The 20,478-nt window shown below is 36.3% G+C and overlaps 1 protein-coding gene across 2 annotated transcripts in view; it reads right to left on the reverse strand.

Annotated features, from left to right (window-relative positions):
• Positions 1-4,323: 4,323 nt before the first annotated feature.
• The window catches only part of LOC6646701 (cytohesin-1), a 61,179-nt gene continuing 45,024 nt past the window's right edge, over positions 4,324-20,478 (reverse strand). For both annotated transcript variants that reach the window (XM_002069322.4, XM_023178206.2), the window contains 6 exons: positions 16,519-16,617; positions 16,364-16,463; positions 16,128-16,302; positions 5,348-5,553; positions 5,054-5,267; positions 4,324-4,994 (listed from right to left, as the gene is read on the reverse strand). In XM_002069322.4, coding sequence (XP_002069358.1) covers positions 4,842-4,994; positions 5,054-5,267; positions 5,348-5,553; positions 16,128-16,302; positions 16,364-16,463; positions 16,519-16,617 — 947 coding nt within the window. In that variant the 3' untranslated portion in view covers positions 4,324-4,841. The remainder of the gene's footprint in view (positions 4,995-5,053; positions 5,268-5,347; positions 5,554-16,127; positions 16,303-16,363; positions 16,464-16,518; positions 16,618-20,478) is intronic.

Consider the following 20,478-nt stretch of genomic DNA (forward strand, 5'->3'; position numbering starts at 1 on the left):
ATATATTATCCACAGTGAGAATCCCAGGCTTAGCTCCTCTGATGTATAGCTTCAGCACAGGCTCTGTAGTCAATGCATTCTTGAGTAATTGAAATGCTTTCATCTGAGAATCGCCCATTTTGAAGCTAACGTTCTTCTGCAAAAGGTCGGTTAATGGGCGTGCGATTTGGGAATAATTTAACATACATTTTCTGGAAAATCCAGTTAATCCCAAAAATCCTTGCACTGCCCTGACGTTTTTTGGCGTCGAAAACCTGCTGACGGCCACCGTTTTTTCTTGTCCAGGCCACACAATTTTATTTTCTATGTTATGACCCAAGAAGTATATCTTAGTCTGCATAAAGTGACATTTCCGCCATTTAATCTCAATCCAAATGCACTCCAAAGCACTCTTATGGAGTCTCAGCGTGAATAATTATGTCAGCAAAGCACAAACTCTTCCAATGTAAAAAGTTTAAAATCAAATCTGGAGCAGAGCCGCTTAATTGGGTGCAGAGACACAAATTGTGTGTCAATTGCTTCAAGCCGGACCATATGGCATAAATTGGAGGGGATGCTAAAAAACTGAGATAAAAAACATAACACAATGTTGCATTTAGAAACAGGCAACCAAATTGCTACATCTGCTTCTGCAGCTTCTGCATATGGAATTGGCAGAAAATACACCCTGTTGGCAACGGCCAAGGGAGTGGTAAAAGGGATCAATGAAAGAAGAGGAGAATTTCGAGTACTCCTGGATAGCGGCTCACAATTAAATCTCGTCTCAGAGAGACTAGTAAAGAAGTTATCGTTAAAAATTAATGAGACTCATGTGCACATAAATGGAGTGGGTGGTCAACCCACAACGCCATAAGCAAGGCGCGAGTAAGCTTGGTTGTACGGTCAAGATACAACAAGTTCGCAATGCTAGTTGAGGCATTTGTATTGCCACACATAATAGGTGACCAATCCACAGAAAAATAACGCAGAAAGTCACATTACCAGAAAACATTCAATTAGCGGACCCAACATTTGATAAACCAGGAAAAATTGATATGCTGTTGGGCGCTTATGATCACTGTGCTATACTGCTACCAGACAGAAGACGGGGCAATCTAAACCGTACAACATAACAAAATTCAGAGTTTGGATGTATGTATGGTAGGCATGACAAATCCAGAGGAATCTCTAGAAAGATTCTGGCAGCTAGACACACTAGAGCCAATGAAAAGGTACAAAGGTAAAAAGTATTGTGAAAGATTCTTCATCGATAACCTGCACACGGCGGCGGACAATCGACTAATTGTAAAGCTTCCATTTGCTGAAGAGGCGTCATCCCTTGGAGAATCTCGTGAACTAGCCATAAGAAGATTCATGTCGTTAGAGCGGCGAATAAGCCGCTCATTAAAAAAGGAGTATGTAAAATTTATGTCAGAATATGAACAGCTTGGACATATGAAGCAGGTAATGGTAGAACAAATTCCCAAGAACCATTACTTTATATCGCACCACTGTGTACTAAAGCCATAAAGTACCACCACCAAGCTAAGAGTGGTATTTGATGCATCATGCAAAACGTCATCAGGAAAATCACTGAACGACATTTTATATCCTGGACCAGTTATACAGAGTCAACTCTTCTCAATTTTTCTGCGGTTCAGGACACACAAATATGTGTTCGGAATTTTTGGCACCAAAAAACATGGAAAAATTTTCGTCTGGAGCATTAGCATTAAAAAATGACTTTTATGTTGATGATTGTCTTACAGGAGCAGACAGTTTACCAGAAGCCCTGCAAATAAGACAAGAGCTTCTAGAAATCCTGAGACCTAAGGGTTTCAACTAACGAAAATGGTGTTCAAATAGCAGTCAAATTCTAAAGGAAATTCAAAAAAGAAGATGCGATTGCTGACATAAATCTCGGTGACACACTGGAACAAACAAGTGTCAAAACATTGGGAATCATATGGGCACCCAAAGAATGCCCGATCAACCTATAAAAATGTCAAAATTTCGGTCAGATTGTTGTGCGCCAAGTCGAGAGTGTCTCGCCTTGAAAAGCAGACACTGCCCCGGGTGGAACTACAAGGTGGGGCAAAAGAAGTCATTCAGACCAAAAGAAGTCACCCGATGTTGTTTGGCTCTAATTATACCATACACCCATAGGGTGAAATGGTATATTAAAGTCGCCAAAATGTATGTAACAGGCAGAAGGAAGCATCTCCGACCCCACAAAGTATATATATTCTTGATCAGGATCAACAACCGAGTCGATCTAGCCATGTCCGTCTGTCCGTCCGTCCGTCTGTCCGTCTGTCCGTATGAACACCTAGATCTCGGAGACTGTAAGAGCTAGAGCCACCAAATTTGGTATGTAGACTCGTGTAGTATGTAGAGTGATCAAGTTTATTTTAAATTTTTGCCACGCCCCTTTCCGCCCCCGCAATTTAAAAAAAGCGTTTATCTCAAAAACTATTCCAGCTAGAGCCACCATATTTGGTATGTATATTCGTTTAGTAAATGCACACATTTTGTATGTATGAAAATTTTGCCACGCCCTTTTTCGCCCCCGTAATTTCAAAAACTTGATTATCTCCCGTATTTTTTTACCTTATGCAACCAAATTTGGCACACTTAAATTTAATACTAATATCTAGCAAAATAAATAATTTGATTTGCCGGAATTGGCCGTTGGCTGGTGGGGGCGCTAGGGTGCTCGTCTGATTGAGTGAACGAGATACTAAGAAATGATTGTAAGAAGCATGTGAAAATGCATTTATTTAATACAGTTGAAATATTTGCTTTACTGGTGTATGGTATACCTAAGTCGGCGAGACGACTTACTTACTTCATTTTTTATACCATACACCCATAGGGTGAAATGGTATATTAAAGTCGCCAAAATGTATGTAACAGGCAGAAGGAAGCATCTCCGAACCCACAAAGTATATATATTCTTGATCAGGATCAACAACCGAGTCGATCTAGCCATGTCCGTCTGTCCGTATGAACACCTAGATCTCGGAGACTGTAAGAGCTAGAGCCACCAAATTTGGTATGTAGACTCGTGTAGTATGTAGAGTGATCAAGTTTATTTTAAATTTTTGCCACGCCCCTTTCCGCCCCCGCAATTTAAAAAAAGCGTTTATCTCAAAAACTATTTCAGCTAAAGACACCATTTTTGGTATTTATATTCGCTTAGTAAATGCACACATTTTGTATATATACAAATTTCGCCACGCCCTTTTCCGCCTCCGTAATTTGAAAAACTTGATTATCTCCCGTATTTTTTTACCTTATGCAATCAAATTTGGCACACTTAAATTTAATACTAATATCTAGCAAATTTGATCAAAATCGGACAAAAAACCGTCGAGTTATGCATATAAACGTTTTTCCATAAGGCCGGAGTTGGCCGTTGGCTGGTGGGGGCGCTAGGGAGCTCGTATGATTGAGTGAGCGAGATACTAAGATATGCTTGTAAGAAGCATGTGAAAATGCATTTGTTTAATAAAGTTGAAATATTTGCTTTACTGGTGTATGGTATACCTATGTCGGCGAGACGACTTACTTACTTCATTTTTTATAAAAAACTTTGATTTTGGTTTTAAATTATGTTTATTTAAACATTGAGAAATTTATAAATAAACATGTTTTTTTTTTAGAAAAAAATGAGAGCCAAACAATATCGGATGACTTCTTTGGCCCGGAGGACTTCTTTTGCGCCACCTTGAATGTGCAGCTGTACTTGGAGCTGAACTTACGGAAAGAGCTCGACAGGATCTCCAATTAGGATCCGAAAGTGTTGAATCATTTCTCTGGTCAGACTCAACTAATTCACGGGCATCACATTTCCACACGTTTGTGGTTGACCAAAATACATGCAGTATCACATCCAAGACAATGGCGTCATGTGTCATCAGCGCTCAACGCAGCTGATGTTCTGTGATTTTGCTGTCAGATTTTCTGATTTCGATTTTTTGCTGTTGCTTTCGCTTCGACTGTTCATAGTTTCCGAAGCAGAAGCAACAGCACACAGCAAAACTGTTGACAGTTTTCAAACCCTGTTCAATATAACAAGGATTTGTCTTAGGGGCTCTCCATAAACTACGTAACGACAATTTTTGACCCCCCCACCCCCCGCCCCACCTGAATGCGTTACGTAATTTATGGACAGCCCCTTATTGCTTTTTAAGAAGAAATGATTTAGCATTATTTAATATATTTATTTACATATATAACATGTGTACATATTTAAAAATAGAAGGGCCATATCTTTATACTTTATATAAAAATTCTAAATTTATTTGAACTACGAAAGTATTTATATATTACTTGCAAATCTTACGTCTGCATTTTTTTATTGCGTAAATTTTGTAATGCTTAAGCTAAATAAATTATATCACAAATGTAAAAAGTTTTTGTTTTAAAATGCATCAGAGCTGATATTAATCAAATAAGGATATATGGTTACACTGAACTAATAAAAAAAGATTGCAAAGTATATAGAACAAAACTTGGCAACCAAAGTATTCGCGATCACTTTTCTTCGGCAATTCACTCCAGAGTTGCCAGCTGTGTGCATGCTGAATTCGACATGCAATATATTATGATCCATTTTATCCTAAACGTGTTCCTTTTGTCCTTTTCTTGCATCACAAGATGAACACAACAATGAAGCTATTGTGACAAAAATTATTATTATTCTCATTTTGCCAATTCTCGATGTAGGATAAACCGTGTATAAAAAATCTGATCACACAAATAAGATAAATGTATGAATACCCAATAATGAAAAACTCCGACAAGTCGTACAGTGTTCCATTGAGATCCACGAGAAAAACATCAAGTCAAGGCTTATACTAACTCTTGCTGAGGGCTTTTTTTTTTCTTTGTACAAGGATATCATAGAATGGATTATGGCTTATAGATTGGGTGAGCCTCTTAATCCATTCTTGTTGATCCTCCTCGGTTGCAGCGGACATGCGGTAAACCGTATGTTTACCTTCAACCACCTTAAAAAAAAAAAAGAAAGAGTCAATTGGAGTAAACGTATAATTTCTCAGTTACTTACTTTGCCCTCAGAGTCAGTCTTACATGCTTTAATTATATCAGCACCACCAGTTGCAAAAAGTTCAAAACAATGGGGTTTGCTGCGATCGTGTATTTCACGAACGGATATGTTTTCTAATGGAATAATACCACGTGGCTCTTTATCCGTAGTATACTCAAAATAATACAGACAATTATCGTTTAGTATGAACCAGCGACGTTTCCAAGATTTGTACCTATTAATTATATTATAGTTGCAATAAGTAATAATAAAACATATCGTAATAATAAAAATGTTGTTTTTTTTTTTACTTACCTTCCACCTTGTTTCCACAGCCATCCCTCTTTGTCTGGGTTAAAGAAGGTGTGCATCAGATCGTTGCCGTCGTCCTGGGGTATTTTAAACGGCTCTGTCCGTATGGATTCGTAAAGAGATTCCAAAAGTCCTCTAGGCAAATCTCCACCATTGTTAATACCACGATTCATTGAAATAAACTGCTCAACTGTGGGCTTGTCTTTAACCTACAAAATGTTTAAAATGAAAAACTGTGATGTAGTTTGGCGCGCTTATATTATAATATGCAATAGGGGCGCTACTTTTAAAAAAAAAATTGCCTGGAAAAAACAACGGTAATATTTTAAACAACTAATAAGCCTTACACAAAATTTTTTATAAATACCGGTGTGATGGTGTACCTAAGACTACATATACATACATAAGATAAGCGTTGATCCGTGTATCAGCCGTTTCTTTTTCACCTTTTTATACCCTTGCAGACGGTATTGCAATGCACAGAAGGAGACGTTTCCGACACCATAAACTATATATATTCTTGATCAGCATGAAAAGCTGAGTCGATATAGCCATGTCCGTCGGTCCGGCCGTCCGTCTGTCCAAATCACCTTCACGCCGCCATCTTAAGAGCTATCGGGATGAAACTTCAAATTTGAGCTACTTATAGCCCGGAGCAGACAAAGTATGAAAATTGTCAGGATCGGACCACTATATCATATACTTATAGAAGAAACATAGATGAAGAAATTGGAGTATCTCTATGAAATTTACTAATATGATTGTTTTGGAAAACATCAGGTCCCGGAAATTTAATCAGATCGGATAAATATAACACAAGTTACAATCGACAGCGCTGCAGCCAGCCTAATACGTCATTGCTTGAAATCCAAGGAGCAGCTGTGCACACGCATATACACACAGACGCAACGCTACGTAAACTGTATGTGTATGCGTGCCAATCGCAGCATGCAGCATGGGGAAGAAGAAGAAAAAGAAATGGAAATGATATTTGGAAAGTTTTGTCTGTGCATTGATGAATTGATGATACAGAAAAAGAGTTTGGAACATGTACAAATATTATGACCAAGGACTGCAAGGGTATATAAACTTCGGCACAGTATATTTTAAACAATTTTTCGAAAGATCAAAAACTATAAACTTTGTTTTCTTACACCTAAACTAAAATTTAAAATTGAATTTCATTTATTTAATCAGAAATGATAAGAGATACAGGAAGTGTGTCATGGTCAACACTTAAAGAGTAAAAAAAACTAAACTAAGATGGTTGCCGGGTTACTAGTCGATTTTTTTTAGCCTGTTTGTTTAGATTAATGTAGACTTTGCAGAGTTGGATAAAGATAAAGAGAGAGGACGTCATCGAAAAGGCGAAGTCATGAGAAATCAAAACTAAACGTATTAAACTATTTTCATTTATTTGGGATTTGTTTTTGTAAACTAATTCATAACTAGATTGACTTTATATATATATATATATATATTCAAATTGGTTGTGTTACGAGATTTGATTAAAGCAAACGATTGTGTAGTCTACATGGACGACATCATCATTCCAAGTACAGGTATCGATGATGGTTTGGCCAAGCTAAAACGCGTACTAGACGTGTCAGCCAAAAACGGTTTACGAATTAATTGGAGTAAATGTCAGATGCTGCAACGAAAAGTCTTATTTTTAGGGTATGATGTGGAAAATGGTACCATAACGCCGGGCAAAGAAAAGATTAGAGCTGTTTCGAATTTTCCTATCCCAAGTAGCAAAAAGGGGTTACAAAGATTTTTGGGTCTAACTTCCTATTTTAGAAAGTTTATTGAAAGGTATGCAGTAATCGCGAAACCGTTGTCCGATTTAATGCGTAAGGATTCGAAGTTTGAATTCAAAGATATACACAAACTCGCCTTCGAAGAACTAAGAGCTGCGTTGACTAAAGAACCCGTCCTTAAATTGTTAAACCCGAAATTGCAAACTGAAATACACGCGGACGCTTCAAAATGCGGATTTGGAGCAGCTTTGTTACAAAAGCATCCAGAGGATAATTCATTTCATCCCGTTGAATATATGAGTCGTAAGACAAAATTGTGCGAAGAAAGGTATCATTCTTACGAACTCGAAGTGCTTGCTATAATTGGAGCACTAACCAAATGGCGTGTTTATGTTCTAGGATCTCGATTCACCATAGTTACTGATTGTAACGCATTCGCTATGACCATGAAAAAGAAAGATGTTCCTTTGAGAGTTGCTCGTTGGGCTATGTATCTTCAAGATTTTGATTATGTTATCGTACATCGATCAGGTACTCAAATGAGGCACGTCGATGCGTTGAGTCGTTTTGCATGTTTTATGCTTGTTGAGGACACTATTAAACATCGATTAAAAGAAGCTCAGTTGCAAGATGAGTGGACCAAGGCAGTAAGGACGCTAGTCGAAAAAGAAAGTTATAAAGACTTCTATATACAGAACGAGATTCTCTTTAAAGACCCTAATTGTGAATTGATTGTAGTGCCTTCGGCAATGGACCATAAGATTATTAGACTTGCACATACCCAGGGTCACTTTTCCGTCAAGAAAACGCAAGATTTGATCGAGAATTCATACAATATTCCCGAATTGAGAGATAAGGTTATTCGTGTGGTACATAGTTGTGTGGAGTGTATTGTTATTAACGCAAAGGCTGGCAAAAGAGAGGGATATCTAACTTCGATAGAAAAGGGTAACAAATCACTTTGTTCTTACCATATTGATCACGTCGGACCAATGGAACTTACAAATAAACGGTATAATTACTTGTTGGTTATTATAGATGGTTTTTCTAAGTACGTTTGGTTGTATCCCACTAGGAGCACAGGCGTAGATGAAGTGATACGGTGTTTAGAAGTTCAAGCGACAAATTTTGGGAACCCAGTACGATTGATATCTGATAGAGGCGCGGCTTTTACATCGCACATTTTCAAAAAGTATTGCGAGGATCACGACACCGAAGTACCGCGAGGAAACGGGCAGGTTGAAAGGATTCACAAGATTGTTATTCCAATGCTAGCTAAAATGAGTTTAGATAATCCAGCTTCATGGTATAAATACGTAGGGAGCAAATCATCAACGATACGGCACCTAGAAGTACTAAGATAGCTCATTTTTAAGATCCTAACCGGTATTGACATGCGTAGATCAAAGGATGTAAACCTTAAAGAACTACTCGATGATCTTCTAATCGAAGAACTAGCAGAACACAGAAAGAAAATACGAATGGAGGCAGTTGAAAATATAAAACAAATTCAGGAGGAGAACAAGAAGTCAGCTAATCTAAAGAGAAAAGAGGGAAAACGATTCAAAATAAATGATTTGGTTGCTATTAAGCGTACCCAATATGGCGTTGGTCTGAAACTTAAAGGAAAGTATTTAGGACCCTATAAAGTAACGGCAATTAAAAATCATGGAAGATATGAAGTAGAGAAAGTTGGACAGGCGGAAGGGCCTAATAGGACATCAACTGTATCGGAATATATGAAATTGTGGGGACCGTCATTCGGGTCGACCCGAATTCGAATGTACCGTCAAGAGGGCCGAATGTGGGAAATGGCATTGAGAGAGAGCAATCCAAAGTGATAGAAGAGAAGAGACAAACACGTAGTGGCCGAACGTTCTAGTAGTAGTAGAGAGAGCAGGGCATAGGATTATTATATAAGTTGAGAGAGAGCTTGTTAAAGGGGCCGTGCATTATTCGCAAAGAGACTGTCAACTGAGTCGCACGTCAAGGTCCATAACTAGTCCAGTGTTATTTCTATAAGTATGTTTAAATTCTAACAATATATTAAACTCGATTGTCATCAAACAATTCAAATATTAATAAATAAATAAATATAGTAACGATTGCTAAATCAACGCTACATTTATTTTTTTTACTTTAGATGTAAAACCTTAGCTGTCTATAAAAAAAAAATTAAAAAACATTACCTATTTTTCAAAAACTATATACATATGAATAGATAAATACAGCTAAAGCAAAAAAAATTCTAGGGCCTTCGCTCAGCTTACAAACTATATAATATATTTTTAATGCTTGATTGAGGATTTTTAGTACACATATTTATTTTTTTGGACTTTTATTATTAGTATTAAATTCATTCTGGCATTCTTTTTTCATTATTCGTAACAAAAATTTTCATTCCTTCGGGAGAGTTGTAAAATATGTAGTAGGGCATTTTTTAAAGACAAATAACTTGTAACTGAACAAATTTTATTTAACATTGCTTTTATTAAGCTTAACCCCTTTTTAAGGGGTAAACAACAGACCAAAGATTGCTTTTGCTGGCAGACCGCTAGCAGACTATTCAGAAGCTTACTCACTGAGGTTGCTATTCGAAATTTTTGGATTGTAAAGGATCTCGTTTATGAAATAAATAAAAGTTCCGACTTACTCGACCACAGTAAGTAACATACTTACTTTCATCGAATTTAATAATTGTCCAAGTCTGGATAGATTTTAAAGTATATTAAAAGAACACAAAAAAAAAAAAAAAACCAGAGGGCCGGAGCCAACTTCGACCACTTCAAAGTTTGTATACGCTTGCAACTTTTTTGGTAACTCTTTCCTTAGCTATAGCCGTCAAAGTGGAAAAAAGTTTTTTTCTAAAAAGGCTAAAGTTTGCGAAAGAACGATCAAAGTCACTGTTTTTCACCCATCGTTCCTATGGGAGCTAAATGATATAGTCACCCGATCTTTATCGAATACGGCACAGTCATTAACAAATATATTAAACTGACAAATGTTTAATTTGAAAGCAATCGGGTCAAAAGTAACGAAGTTATTGACAAAAGTCACTGTTTTTGAAGACACCCGAACTTGATCAAATTTGGCACAAAAAGTTATTGAGAAAAGTAACTGTTCGTGACTTAAATGATAAGGATACGGACTTGCTCGATATTCCGTTGAGGAATAAGTTGTTTTGAAAAAATTCGCAAACATATCGGCAATTGCCTGATCAGTGCTCGATTTTTTATTTTGAAAAGACAAAAAAGATGGGTGCACAGAGGTCTTACGTCTAGAATTAACAAAATTATAAAATTGTTTAGGGTCAGAAGAAAACTGAAGCTTACACCGCTGAAGATAATTCTTATAGCATCATGTATTAAGCATCATGAATTTTGAACGAGCGACTATATACAGAGCATAATCTGATAAACGACGTGTTTTTTGAAACTTCTTATAATATCGTGTCTTCACGTTTTTCAAATTGGATAACTCACGAGAGAACCAGGGAGGTTTGTTAAGACGCTCCAGCCTACCAAGAGGCACACAAATATCAAAGAGTGAATTCAGAGTATCATAGAAAAAACGAACAGCTGATCTACAGTTGTCCAGATAAGACCAATCGGTAGTAGTAATGTTTTCATTAAGGCTGACAAAGTCAGTCTTACGAAAGAATCTAGTTATAGGTAACTCATTTGAACCAAGAAATTACAATTTAAGACAGGATTGACTTGGGATAAAGATAAGCCTAGAAGGCCATCAATAAAGTCATGTGACAAAGAGGGCAGCAACATGGTACATTCATCTGTTGGTGACCATGCTAAAGCGGGTAAATTAAAATCACCTACAACTATGAGCATGTCTTGACTGGAAACTAAAGAGGAGACAAACTGAATTGCCTCAAGAGGTCAACAAGTAATTAAAGCATTAAAAGATTTAAAATTTACTTTAACACCGACAAACTCTCCTGGGTACTAGAAAATTGAATCATTTCAGATGATAAAGCAGCATCAACCGCTAACAGAACGCCACCACCTACCTATACGAGAAATCTGGTCACGTCTGAATATAGAAAAGTTTGTGGAAAAAACCGATGCATCAGCAATATCAGGTTTTAGCCACGTCTCTGTAAAAGCTAGAATGTTATGCTCAAAAGAAAGACTATCTACATAGAGATTAGGAAGTTTAGATTTCAGTCCTCTACCGTTCTGGTAACCCAGGTTAAGGGACAAAGCTGGTTTTTTGACACACCAGCAGATGCTGATGTGGCAGGAATAGTATTAGTTGTTTTTGTTGGCAAGCGAATCGGTTGCCGATTTTTCTTTTTTACAGTATATTCCTTAATTATTATATGTTTCTGTCAAAAATCTTCTCGACATATAGTGTCGAAGATATTGGCAGACGAAATGTCCCGACAATAAGAAAATTTAAACTTCTCCACCGCAATATTCGAGACGTTAACTTTCTTCCGAATATAGGCTATTACATCCTCAGATGTGACAACAGCCTAGAAACAAATATATGTTTCTTTGGTGGTATGCCAACGGGAGGCCGCGGTCCCGAAGCGTCATCCGTAGCAGTAACGTTGGACAAGTCGCCCACTGCAGCAGTCAACTTGTTTACGGGGCCCTCGATACTTGTAGAACTATTGGCAATTCCATTGGAATGGGTAATTGCCCGGACACATCGGACACTACAATAGGCATAATTTTTAGGAGATCATTCCCAGGTGATACCGGTAATTCCTTACTAATAGCATTCACAACCGGGCTCTTAAACGATATCAATTGCTGTACATTAGGAGTGGACGGTACATGAGACCGGTCGGGGACGATAAGAGACGCTGGCGGATCTACAGATACAGAAACACCCCAAGGACTGGTCCTTTTACGTTTCGGAGACTCATTCATAAGCGATAAACTTCTGAACTGAGTCTCCACCGCAGTAAACTCCGCTTGGATTTTATTAAAACCTGCCCTTAAAGTGTCAAAACTATTTCTAGTCCGCCTCATGAAAGAGCGTATCTCATTCTCGACCTTCCGGCAAGCATCATATCCATATTTTAAGACACCACCTTTAGCAATAGACTCCTTGATTCTGCCTGTGTAACCTGCACACTTAACGTGAACCGCATTGTCACACAACTAACAAAGAATATAATCATGGGAGTCAACCGCATTAGTGGCCACTATTAGAGGTGGACATGGGCTGGGCTTTTGTCGGATACCCGTAAGTATGGGCTGGAAAATCTAATTTCGGGTTGGGTGCGGGCGGGTATGGGTTAGGACGATCAACCCGAAAATAAATTTGGATACATAAAAACGGAATTGTTAAACACTTAAATATTTTTCTTTCTCAACTTCGTGTACACTATCTAATTTAAGTACTGTTTTGATGAAAACATAAGAAATACAAAATTGTATTTTTCATTTCTATTAATCCTTTATAAAATGAAGTAAGTAAGTCGTCTCGCCGACTTGGGTATACCATACACCAGGTGAAACAAATATTTAAAATTTCTAAAACCAAATGTATTATTTTAACATGCCTCACTCTACAAAAACACGAGCACTCTAGCGCCACTAGCCAACGGCCAATTCTGCCCTTATGGATCGCGTAGTAAAATACGTATATTTTGCATGTTTCTTGTCCGATTTCAATCAAATTTGGTAATTTGATAGAAATAGATAAGATTAATTAGTCTGCCAAATTTGATCGCGATGGTCAAAAAATGGCAAGAGCCAATCGGTTTTTTCTAAATTATGGAGGCGGAAATGGGAGTGGCAACATATTAAAATATATATTTTGGTGACTTTAGCTTTGTTAGTTTTCGAAAAAATCAGTTTTGTTTAATTTGCGGGGGCGGAAATGGGCGTGGCAAAATTTTTAAATAGTCAATATCTGCGCCTGTATTAAGGTAGCTTACATACCAAATTTAATGTCGGTAGCTGTCATAGTTCTTAAGTCTTCTTATCTCTTTTTTGTAAATTCTGGGGGCGTAAGGCGGCGTGGCCAAAATTCCAATTAACTCCATACATTTACATACCACACGAGTCTACATACCAAATTTGGTGGCTCTAGCTTTTATAGTCTCTTCATACAGACGGACGGACAGACGGACATGGCTAAATCGACTCGGTTGTTGATCCTGATCAAGAATATATATACTTTATGGGGTCGGAGATGCTTCCTTCAGCCTGTTACATACATTTTGGCGACTTTAATATACAATTTCACCCTAAATGGTATAAAAATGTAATTTAAGTGCTGTTTTGAAGAAAACAAAGGAAATAAAAAATTTTATTTTGTATTAAAATTTTTTAAAATTTTTTTTCGGGCGGGCGGGTTGGGTTGGGGTTACAACATTTTTTTAGCTTTCGGGTACGGGTAAAATTTTCCTCTTCGGCCCATGGGCTGGGTCGGGTTGGGTTGAAAATTTCGGCCCATACCCACCTCTAGCCACTATGCAATTATTTTTTGAGCAGACAACCATTTTATCAAAAAGTTTAATTTAATTAAAAAAAGAAATACAAAAAAATAAAAAAAATAAAAATAGTAAGTTTTGATTTTATTTAAATTTAAACAAAAACACAAAAGCGACAGCAAGAATTCGCGAAATGAAAATAAAATTCGGATGCTGGAATTACACCTAGACAACGCTTTGCGTCGTTTCGTTTTGCGTTTTTTCGAAGTTGCGTCGCTAATTAACTAATTTTCACTGTGCGTCGTTATATTCTCGTTGTTGCGTTGTTGTGAGTTCGACTGTTTAACTTTTTTTTTCTAAATCAGCCATTGTGGCAACGCCAATATCAAGTTTTACCAACATTGCCTTTGAATTTTTGGCAGTTTTACGTTTTTCAACATTGACATCTAGTTGACCTAATTCTGTTTATAATTGCGTCTTGATATCAAAACTCGGGGATGATTTAGTAGAAATGTTCGTAGAACAGTGTTTAACCTCCAAACAAATTTCAAAAGCGATGGGTCTGATTGACGAAGCAATGGAGAATTTTTATAAAAAACGATCCTGACAATGGCAGAAGTTTTAAGGTATCACAGGCGGTAGCTGCAAAGATCAACTGCTACCAAGAAATTTATTTAAATTTACAAAAAAAAGCTATTCACCAAACTCTGGACAAATTTTTGGTGAACGTAGCCACTAAAAACTCATAAAGATAAAATATTTGAATAGGTTATTTTGATTCAATAGAAGCAGTTTTTTTTTAATGAATGAATGCAATAATATTTTTGTTTTTAAATGTTTACTTTGTTCAATTTTTCTTTCTAGAAATTAGTATTTTCATAGCCCGGGAACCTATCTTTGATCTTTTCATGGTTGCCTATAGAAAATCTTAATTCACTTTGCGTCGTTTCAGTTTGCGTCGTGTTTTTTTGGAACGTATCCCCAACGCAAAGCGAGGTCTAGGTGTATATACTTTAAATGGTCGGAAATGCTTCCTTCTATACGTTGCACACTTTTGACCAAAATTAAAATACCCTTTTTGCATGGGTATAAAAACTTTGTTTAGATGATGAGCTATTCTTTTTTCCAGTTTTGGAAAATATTTTGGGTTTATCTATTATTTTACTGGGGATCTTTTGAATTTTATTGTACGTTTCCTCCTAAAAAATTAGGTATTTGATTTTATCCCTGTTTTTTAGAAAATGTTCTTTCTTGGCGTAGTATAGAGAGAGATTTGAATCATATCTGAAACTTTTTTTTTTGATTATCGGAATAAATATTGCACTACGATTATTTTGCTCGTAACTGAAAATTCTACTGCAAGACGTCTGTAAAAGAAAATGGCTCCGTATGGATCATAGGATTTGACATCACATTTAAATATTTTAGTAATAGCAGTGGGCGACAAATTATAAGATGTCTTGACCAAGAATTTAATGTGGTAAACTTCGTGTTATTAATATATAGCAACATATCAAATTGATAAAATAAGTCTAATAAGTTTGCCTTTCATTGCTAGCGACGATAGTCAAGCTTATAGTGAGTGAGAAAGTGAATGCTTGTTATGCAGCATTAAGAATTTTATATACTTCACACTTGGTCTTATAAATTTATAGCAGTTGTTTTACTTTGTGGATGGTAGTCGGCTAGACGGCTTACTTACTTCATTACTTTTGCACACCTGGGTCTTGATAGAACGTTTCTGACTTTGGACGCGATTTCGACAAATTTTTTCTATAGCTAGCGACGATTTTATGAAAATTAGGATACAAAACATACGAAATACATGGAATCATTAAAAATGCTATGCATTTTATCTATTATCGTGATTATTTACAATATCGTAATTTAAATAATACAGAAGCCCTTTAATATTCAACCAATAATAATGTGACAAAATTTAAATTTAAAGCCCTTTTTTTTCTTATCTAATATACTATATAATACCTTATCTTCTATTAGAAGATGATTCTCCAAATAAGTAAGTCGTCTCGCAGACTCCGGTAAATTATGCACCAAGGGACCAAAACGTATGTCTATTACATTTTTATGCATGCCACATAGCATATTTTGCTTTTATAAAAGGCGTAGTAAAAGAATTGGTTTGCAAAGGGGATGGTTATAGCGAAGGGACAGATCTTGAAGGTTTTGTCTGTGCATTGATGAATTCAGTTACAGAAAAAGTGTTTGGAACATGTAAAAATTTTATGACCAAGAACTGCTAGGGAATAGCCGATGCTAGCTTCTGCGATATTTTAACTGAAACTTCGTATTGAATCGTTAACTCTTACATGAAATTTCCATACCTACGAAAACGATAACGGTTGAATTAGTATTCGGCCTACAAAAATGTATATCAGCTAATATCTTGGCAGTGAGTTCGAATAACGTTATGAATAAGTATAAGTACATATGTACGTAAATTGATGCTAATTGAAGTGCCGAATAAGTTTGTTCATTTTCTCTCAATAAATAAATATGTTATTTTACTATTATTAAATAAAAAATGTATAGACCCAATTAAATAATTAAATTATTACACATCTTATTTGACAACATATTTACAAATACTTACAGATGGGTTGTGCAAAGAAGTATTGAGCATTATAATGGCAAAACTGAGAACGTAGCAGGTATCCGTGTTTGTGAAGATATCGAGATTCAATTGGCAGTACCGCTGAGCGAAGCATTCCATCATACGATCTATTTTTTGCGCTTCGCCCGGCAGTCGAAACGACCATAAAAACTGTCTATTCAACATAAAAACAATGAAGTAGAAAAGGTTTTTTATAGGAGCAAAAAAATGTGTACCTTAAAGCTTGAACTAAAATTAGATTGGTAAAATCGTGAAGTGCCACAAAGGCTTTTAGAACATCCTCATTAAAATCATTTTTTTCGCCAAGGTAGTCACCTAGGTATTAAAAAAATAATTATTTAAACTTTGTTCTAAGGGTTATGCGACTTACCAATGGCAGTTTTATTTAGACCTTCGCCCTTATAAAGGAAATGTGCTACATCTTGAGGATCGTGGCGTAACAATCTATTTTCTACAAGATATTCAATGCCTGAAAAATAGTTTAAATTAATAAGTACAATTTTTAAAATTTATAACTTTTATATTTTTATACCATGCACCCATGTGGTGAAATGGTACAAGTCCCCAAAATGTATGTAACAGGCAGAAGGAAGCTTTTCCGACCCCATAAAGTATAAATATTTTTTCAGCATCAACAGCCGAGCCGATTTAGCCTTGTCCGTCTCTCCGTATGAATACAAGGTCTCGGAGACTGTAAATGATTAACCACCCAATTTGATATTTACACTCGTGTAGTATGATCAAGTTTATTTCGAATTTTTGCTGTCCCTTCCACCCCCGAAATTTAAACAAAAGTATTATTTTTAAAAGCTATTTTAGCTAGAGACATCATACTTGGTATGTATACTCGATTAGTAATTGCGCAAATTTTTTTTTGTGTCAAAATTTTGTAACCTATGTATAAAATAAAACAAAATAAAACCAGAGGGCCGGGGCTAACTTCAACCGCGTCAAAGTTTGTATACCCTTGCAACTTTTATGGTAACTCTTTCCTTACCTATAGCCATTAAAGTAGAAAAACGTTCAAGCTAAAAAGGCTAATATTGCGAAAGAACGGCCTACAATCTTAGTATAGGAAATAACGAAGATATTGATCTGAGTCACTGTTTTGCACTGATCGTTCCTATGGGAGCTATATGATATAGTTACCCGATCTTTATCAAATTCGGCACAGTCATTAACAGATATATTAAACTAACAAATGTTTAATTTTAAAGCAATCGCGTCAAAAGTAACGAAGTTATTGACAAAAGTCACTGTTTTCGAAAGATCGTTCCTATGGGAGCTATATGATATAGTCACCCGATCTTGATCAAATTTAGCATAGTCGTTTATATGTGTAATTCACTCACCAATATTAAATTTCATGACAATAGCTCAGAAAATAACGAAGTTATTAAGAAAAGTCACTGTTCGTGACTTTGCCATTTGTATGGGAGCTATATGATATAGTGATCCGATCCGGCTGAATCCGAGATATACAACGCCAGTAGTATATACAAGCCTACATGCAAAATTTTAGCTCTGTAGCTCCAACGGTCTAGGAGGAGTTTGCGTTGATCCAGACGGACGGACAGACGGACGGACGGACGGACGGACATGGTTATTTGAACTCGTCTCGTCGTGCTGATCAAGAATATATATACTTTATATGTTCGGAAATGCTTCCTTCTATGCGTTGCACACTTCTGACCAAAATTAATATACCCTTTTTGCAAGGGTATAAAAATAGCCAAGTTTCATTAAAGCTAATGCTATGGGGTGGGAATGGTTTTTTGGAAATGTATGTATGTTGAGCAAATTTATTGAAACCTTTTGTGATAAGTATACTTTTAACAATTTTTTAAGAATTTATAATGAAAATAAGTTTGAAAAACAATCCGGTTACAGAGCTTTTCCCAAAACATGGCAGAAAAAAAAACCACCTTGCGGTGTTCACGGTATCTCGGTCGGAAATTATCTGAATTCAAAAACCATTAAAATTTAGTTAAAGTATCATTAAATCCTCTCCCCAATAGGCCCCGATTATTTTTTTCACGTGTCTAAAGTAAATATCAAAGAAGCTAACATCGGCTATGCCGAAGTTTATATACCCTTGGTAATAATAATTTTACATGTTCAAAATTTGTTTTCTGCAACTCAATTCATCAATATACAAACAAAACAATTTTACTCTCTATTTTACAATTTGTTCTTATTCCCTCATTCCCAAAGCAAAGCAACGCACGCATACACATACAGTTTATGTAGCATTGCGTGTGTGTGTGTGTATGCATGTACTCTGTTGATGACAAAAGACGTAGTAGATAGCAAGCAGCGCTGCCGGCAGAGCTGGGAGCAGAGCCGATTATTATATTGACTGTAACTTGTGTTATATTTATCCGATCACATTCAAATTTTGGGATCTGGGGTGTTATATTCAATATTATCACATATGTAAATTTCATAGCATACTCCAATTTTTATGAAAATGTTTCTTCTAGTTCTTCTAGAGCTACATGATATAGTGATCCGATACTTTTCATACTTTTTTTTTCCCGGGTAATAAAAAACACCGAAAAAAAATTTCAGCCCGATAGCTCTTACGACGGCTGAGTAAAACGCATATGCACAGACGGACGGACGGACGGACAGCCCGACAGACGGACATGGCTATATCAACTCAGCTTCTCATGCTGATCAAGAATATATATACTTTATGGGGTCGGAAACGTCTCCTTCTGTGCGTTACAAACATCTGACCAATTTTATAATCTGCAAGGGTATAAAAACTTAAATTGTCGAAATCTTTGTTGACAACTAAAAAAATTAATTTTTTCTTATTTTTTTTTATTGAAAATTTGGATTTGATGTGCAATGCGTTATTTGCTATCAAATTCTTTAAAGCTGGTTATAATGCATTAAATAATAATTTTACATTAGCTTTATGACATAATTATAATGCTTTTAACATTTTGTCCAAACATTTTATTCTATTTATTTTAGCTAAACAGTTTTTTTAGTGTAAAGCATGAAAACGTTTCGTAGTTCGTGTTTGTTGTCACACATACAAGTGCAAAGTCTCAATTTTGATTGCATGCGTGCCTACCCCTGATTTAAACACTGATTGTAATTATAAATCAGTTATTTATTGATTGTTTAACAGTTTTAAGACCTGTCGATTCGTAGAGACTAGCTGTTCTGGTGAAGTATGTTAGATCTAACAAGAGTTTTAGAAGCTTATTTTCGCACACCTGCAATTTACTGATATTCGTAGCAGCACAGATGCCCCAAGTGGAAAAGCCAGTGGAAAGTATAGAAGTCAAATTAATTTATTATTTTTGTTGATTGTAAGTCCCAAGAAGCGCACTGAATCTACCTTTTAAATCGGGGAGTTGCAAATTTTTAAAGAGTCATTGAGGAGAAAACAATGTTTTCTTTTTTTGGTGAAGTATTCTTGCGTTGGTTTTGATTGAGTTGACCCTAATTTTTCATTTGTGGTAGTATGATTCAAGTATATTGAGTGGTGGTTGAAGAGAAAACTTAATGTCACCATATTGTACATTAGCACAATAGATGGCTGTATCATCTGCAAACTTGGATAGCTCACAGTTGGGAGGTTTGGGTATGCCGTGAGTATAAACATTGAAGGGGATTGGCCACAAAACAGAACCCTGAGGGCCAGGAAGTATAAGTCGTTTAGATGATTCATTGTTTTTAAGAGCTACATGGAAAACTCGATGAGTGAAGAAGCTACGCAAAACAGAAACTTATAAATAAGTTCTAGATGCAGCTTCGATGTCTAATGTGACTAACCCCACGGACTGCTTTTGTTAGAAACTATTTTGGATAAAGTTCCTCAGCTTTGTTGTAGCAAGTGAACAGTTGGAATGGAAGTATGTTGTGGGATTCAAGGTGGTCAATAAGTCTAGCCTTAATAAGATTCTCGAATATTTTTGACATACCACTGAGAAGTCTGATTGGCCAGTAGCTTGCAGGATTGTCAGGGGGCTTCCATGGCTTAGCTATTGGTATGACTTTAGCAACATTCCAGGTACTAGGGACTTCCGTAGTTCTTTTGCAGACATAAGTTAAACACGAGAGTCAAGTAGGTTATAGCGTTGGATGGGAGGTTTTCAAGGCAAACTTGCGTATTCCATCAGTCCCAGGTAATTTTTTAGTTATAATCCCAGTTAGATGCTTTTCAGTTTGCTAGCTCTAATTTTATTAATTTGGGAATTTGAATTAGTGACGGAGGCAAGGCTATTTGGGGCGCTGTTGACTTCGTCGATTGTTCTCTGATTAGAAAATGAAGGCGTAAGACTATGCTTCGCTACAAAAGTATAGGATA

Source organism: Drosophila willistoni (genome assembly GCF_018902025.1).
Source record: "Drosophila willistoni isolate 14030-0811.24 chromosome 2R unlocalized genomic scaffold, UCI_dwil_1.1 Seg167, whole genome shotgun sequence".
Lineage (NCBI taxonomy): Eukaryota > Metazoa > Arthropoda > Insecta > Diptera > Drosophilidae > Drosophila > Drosophila willistoni.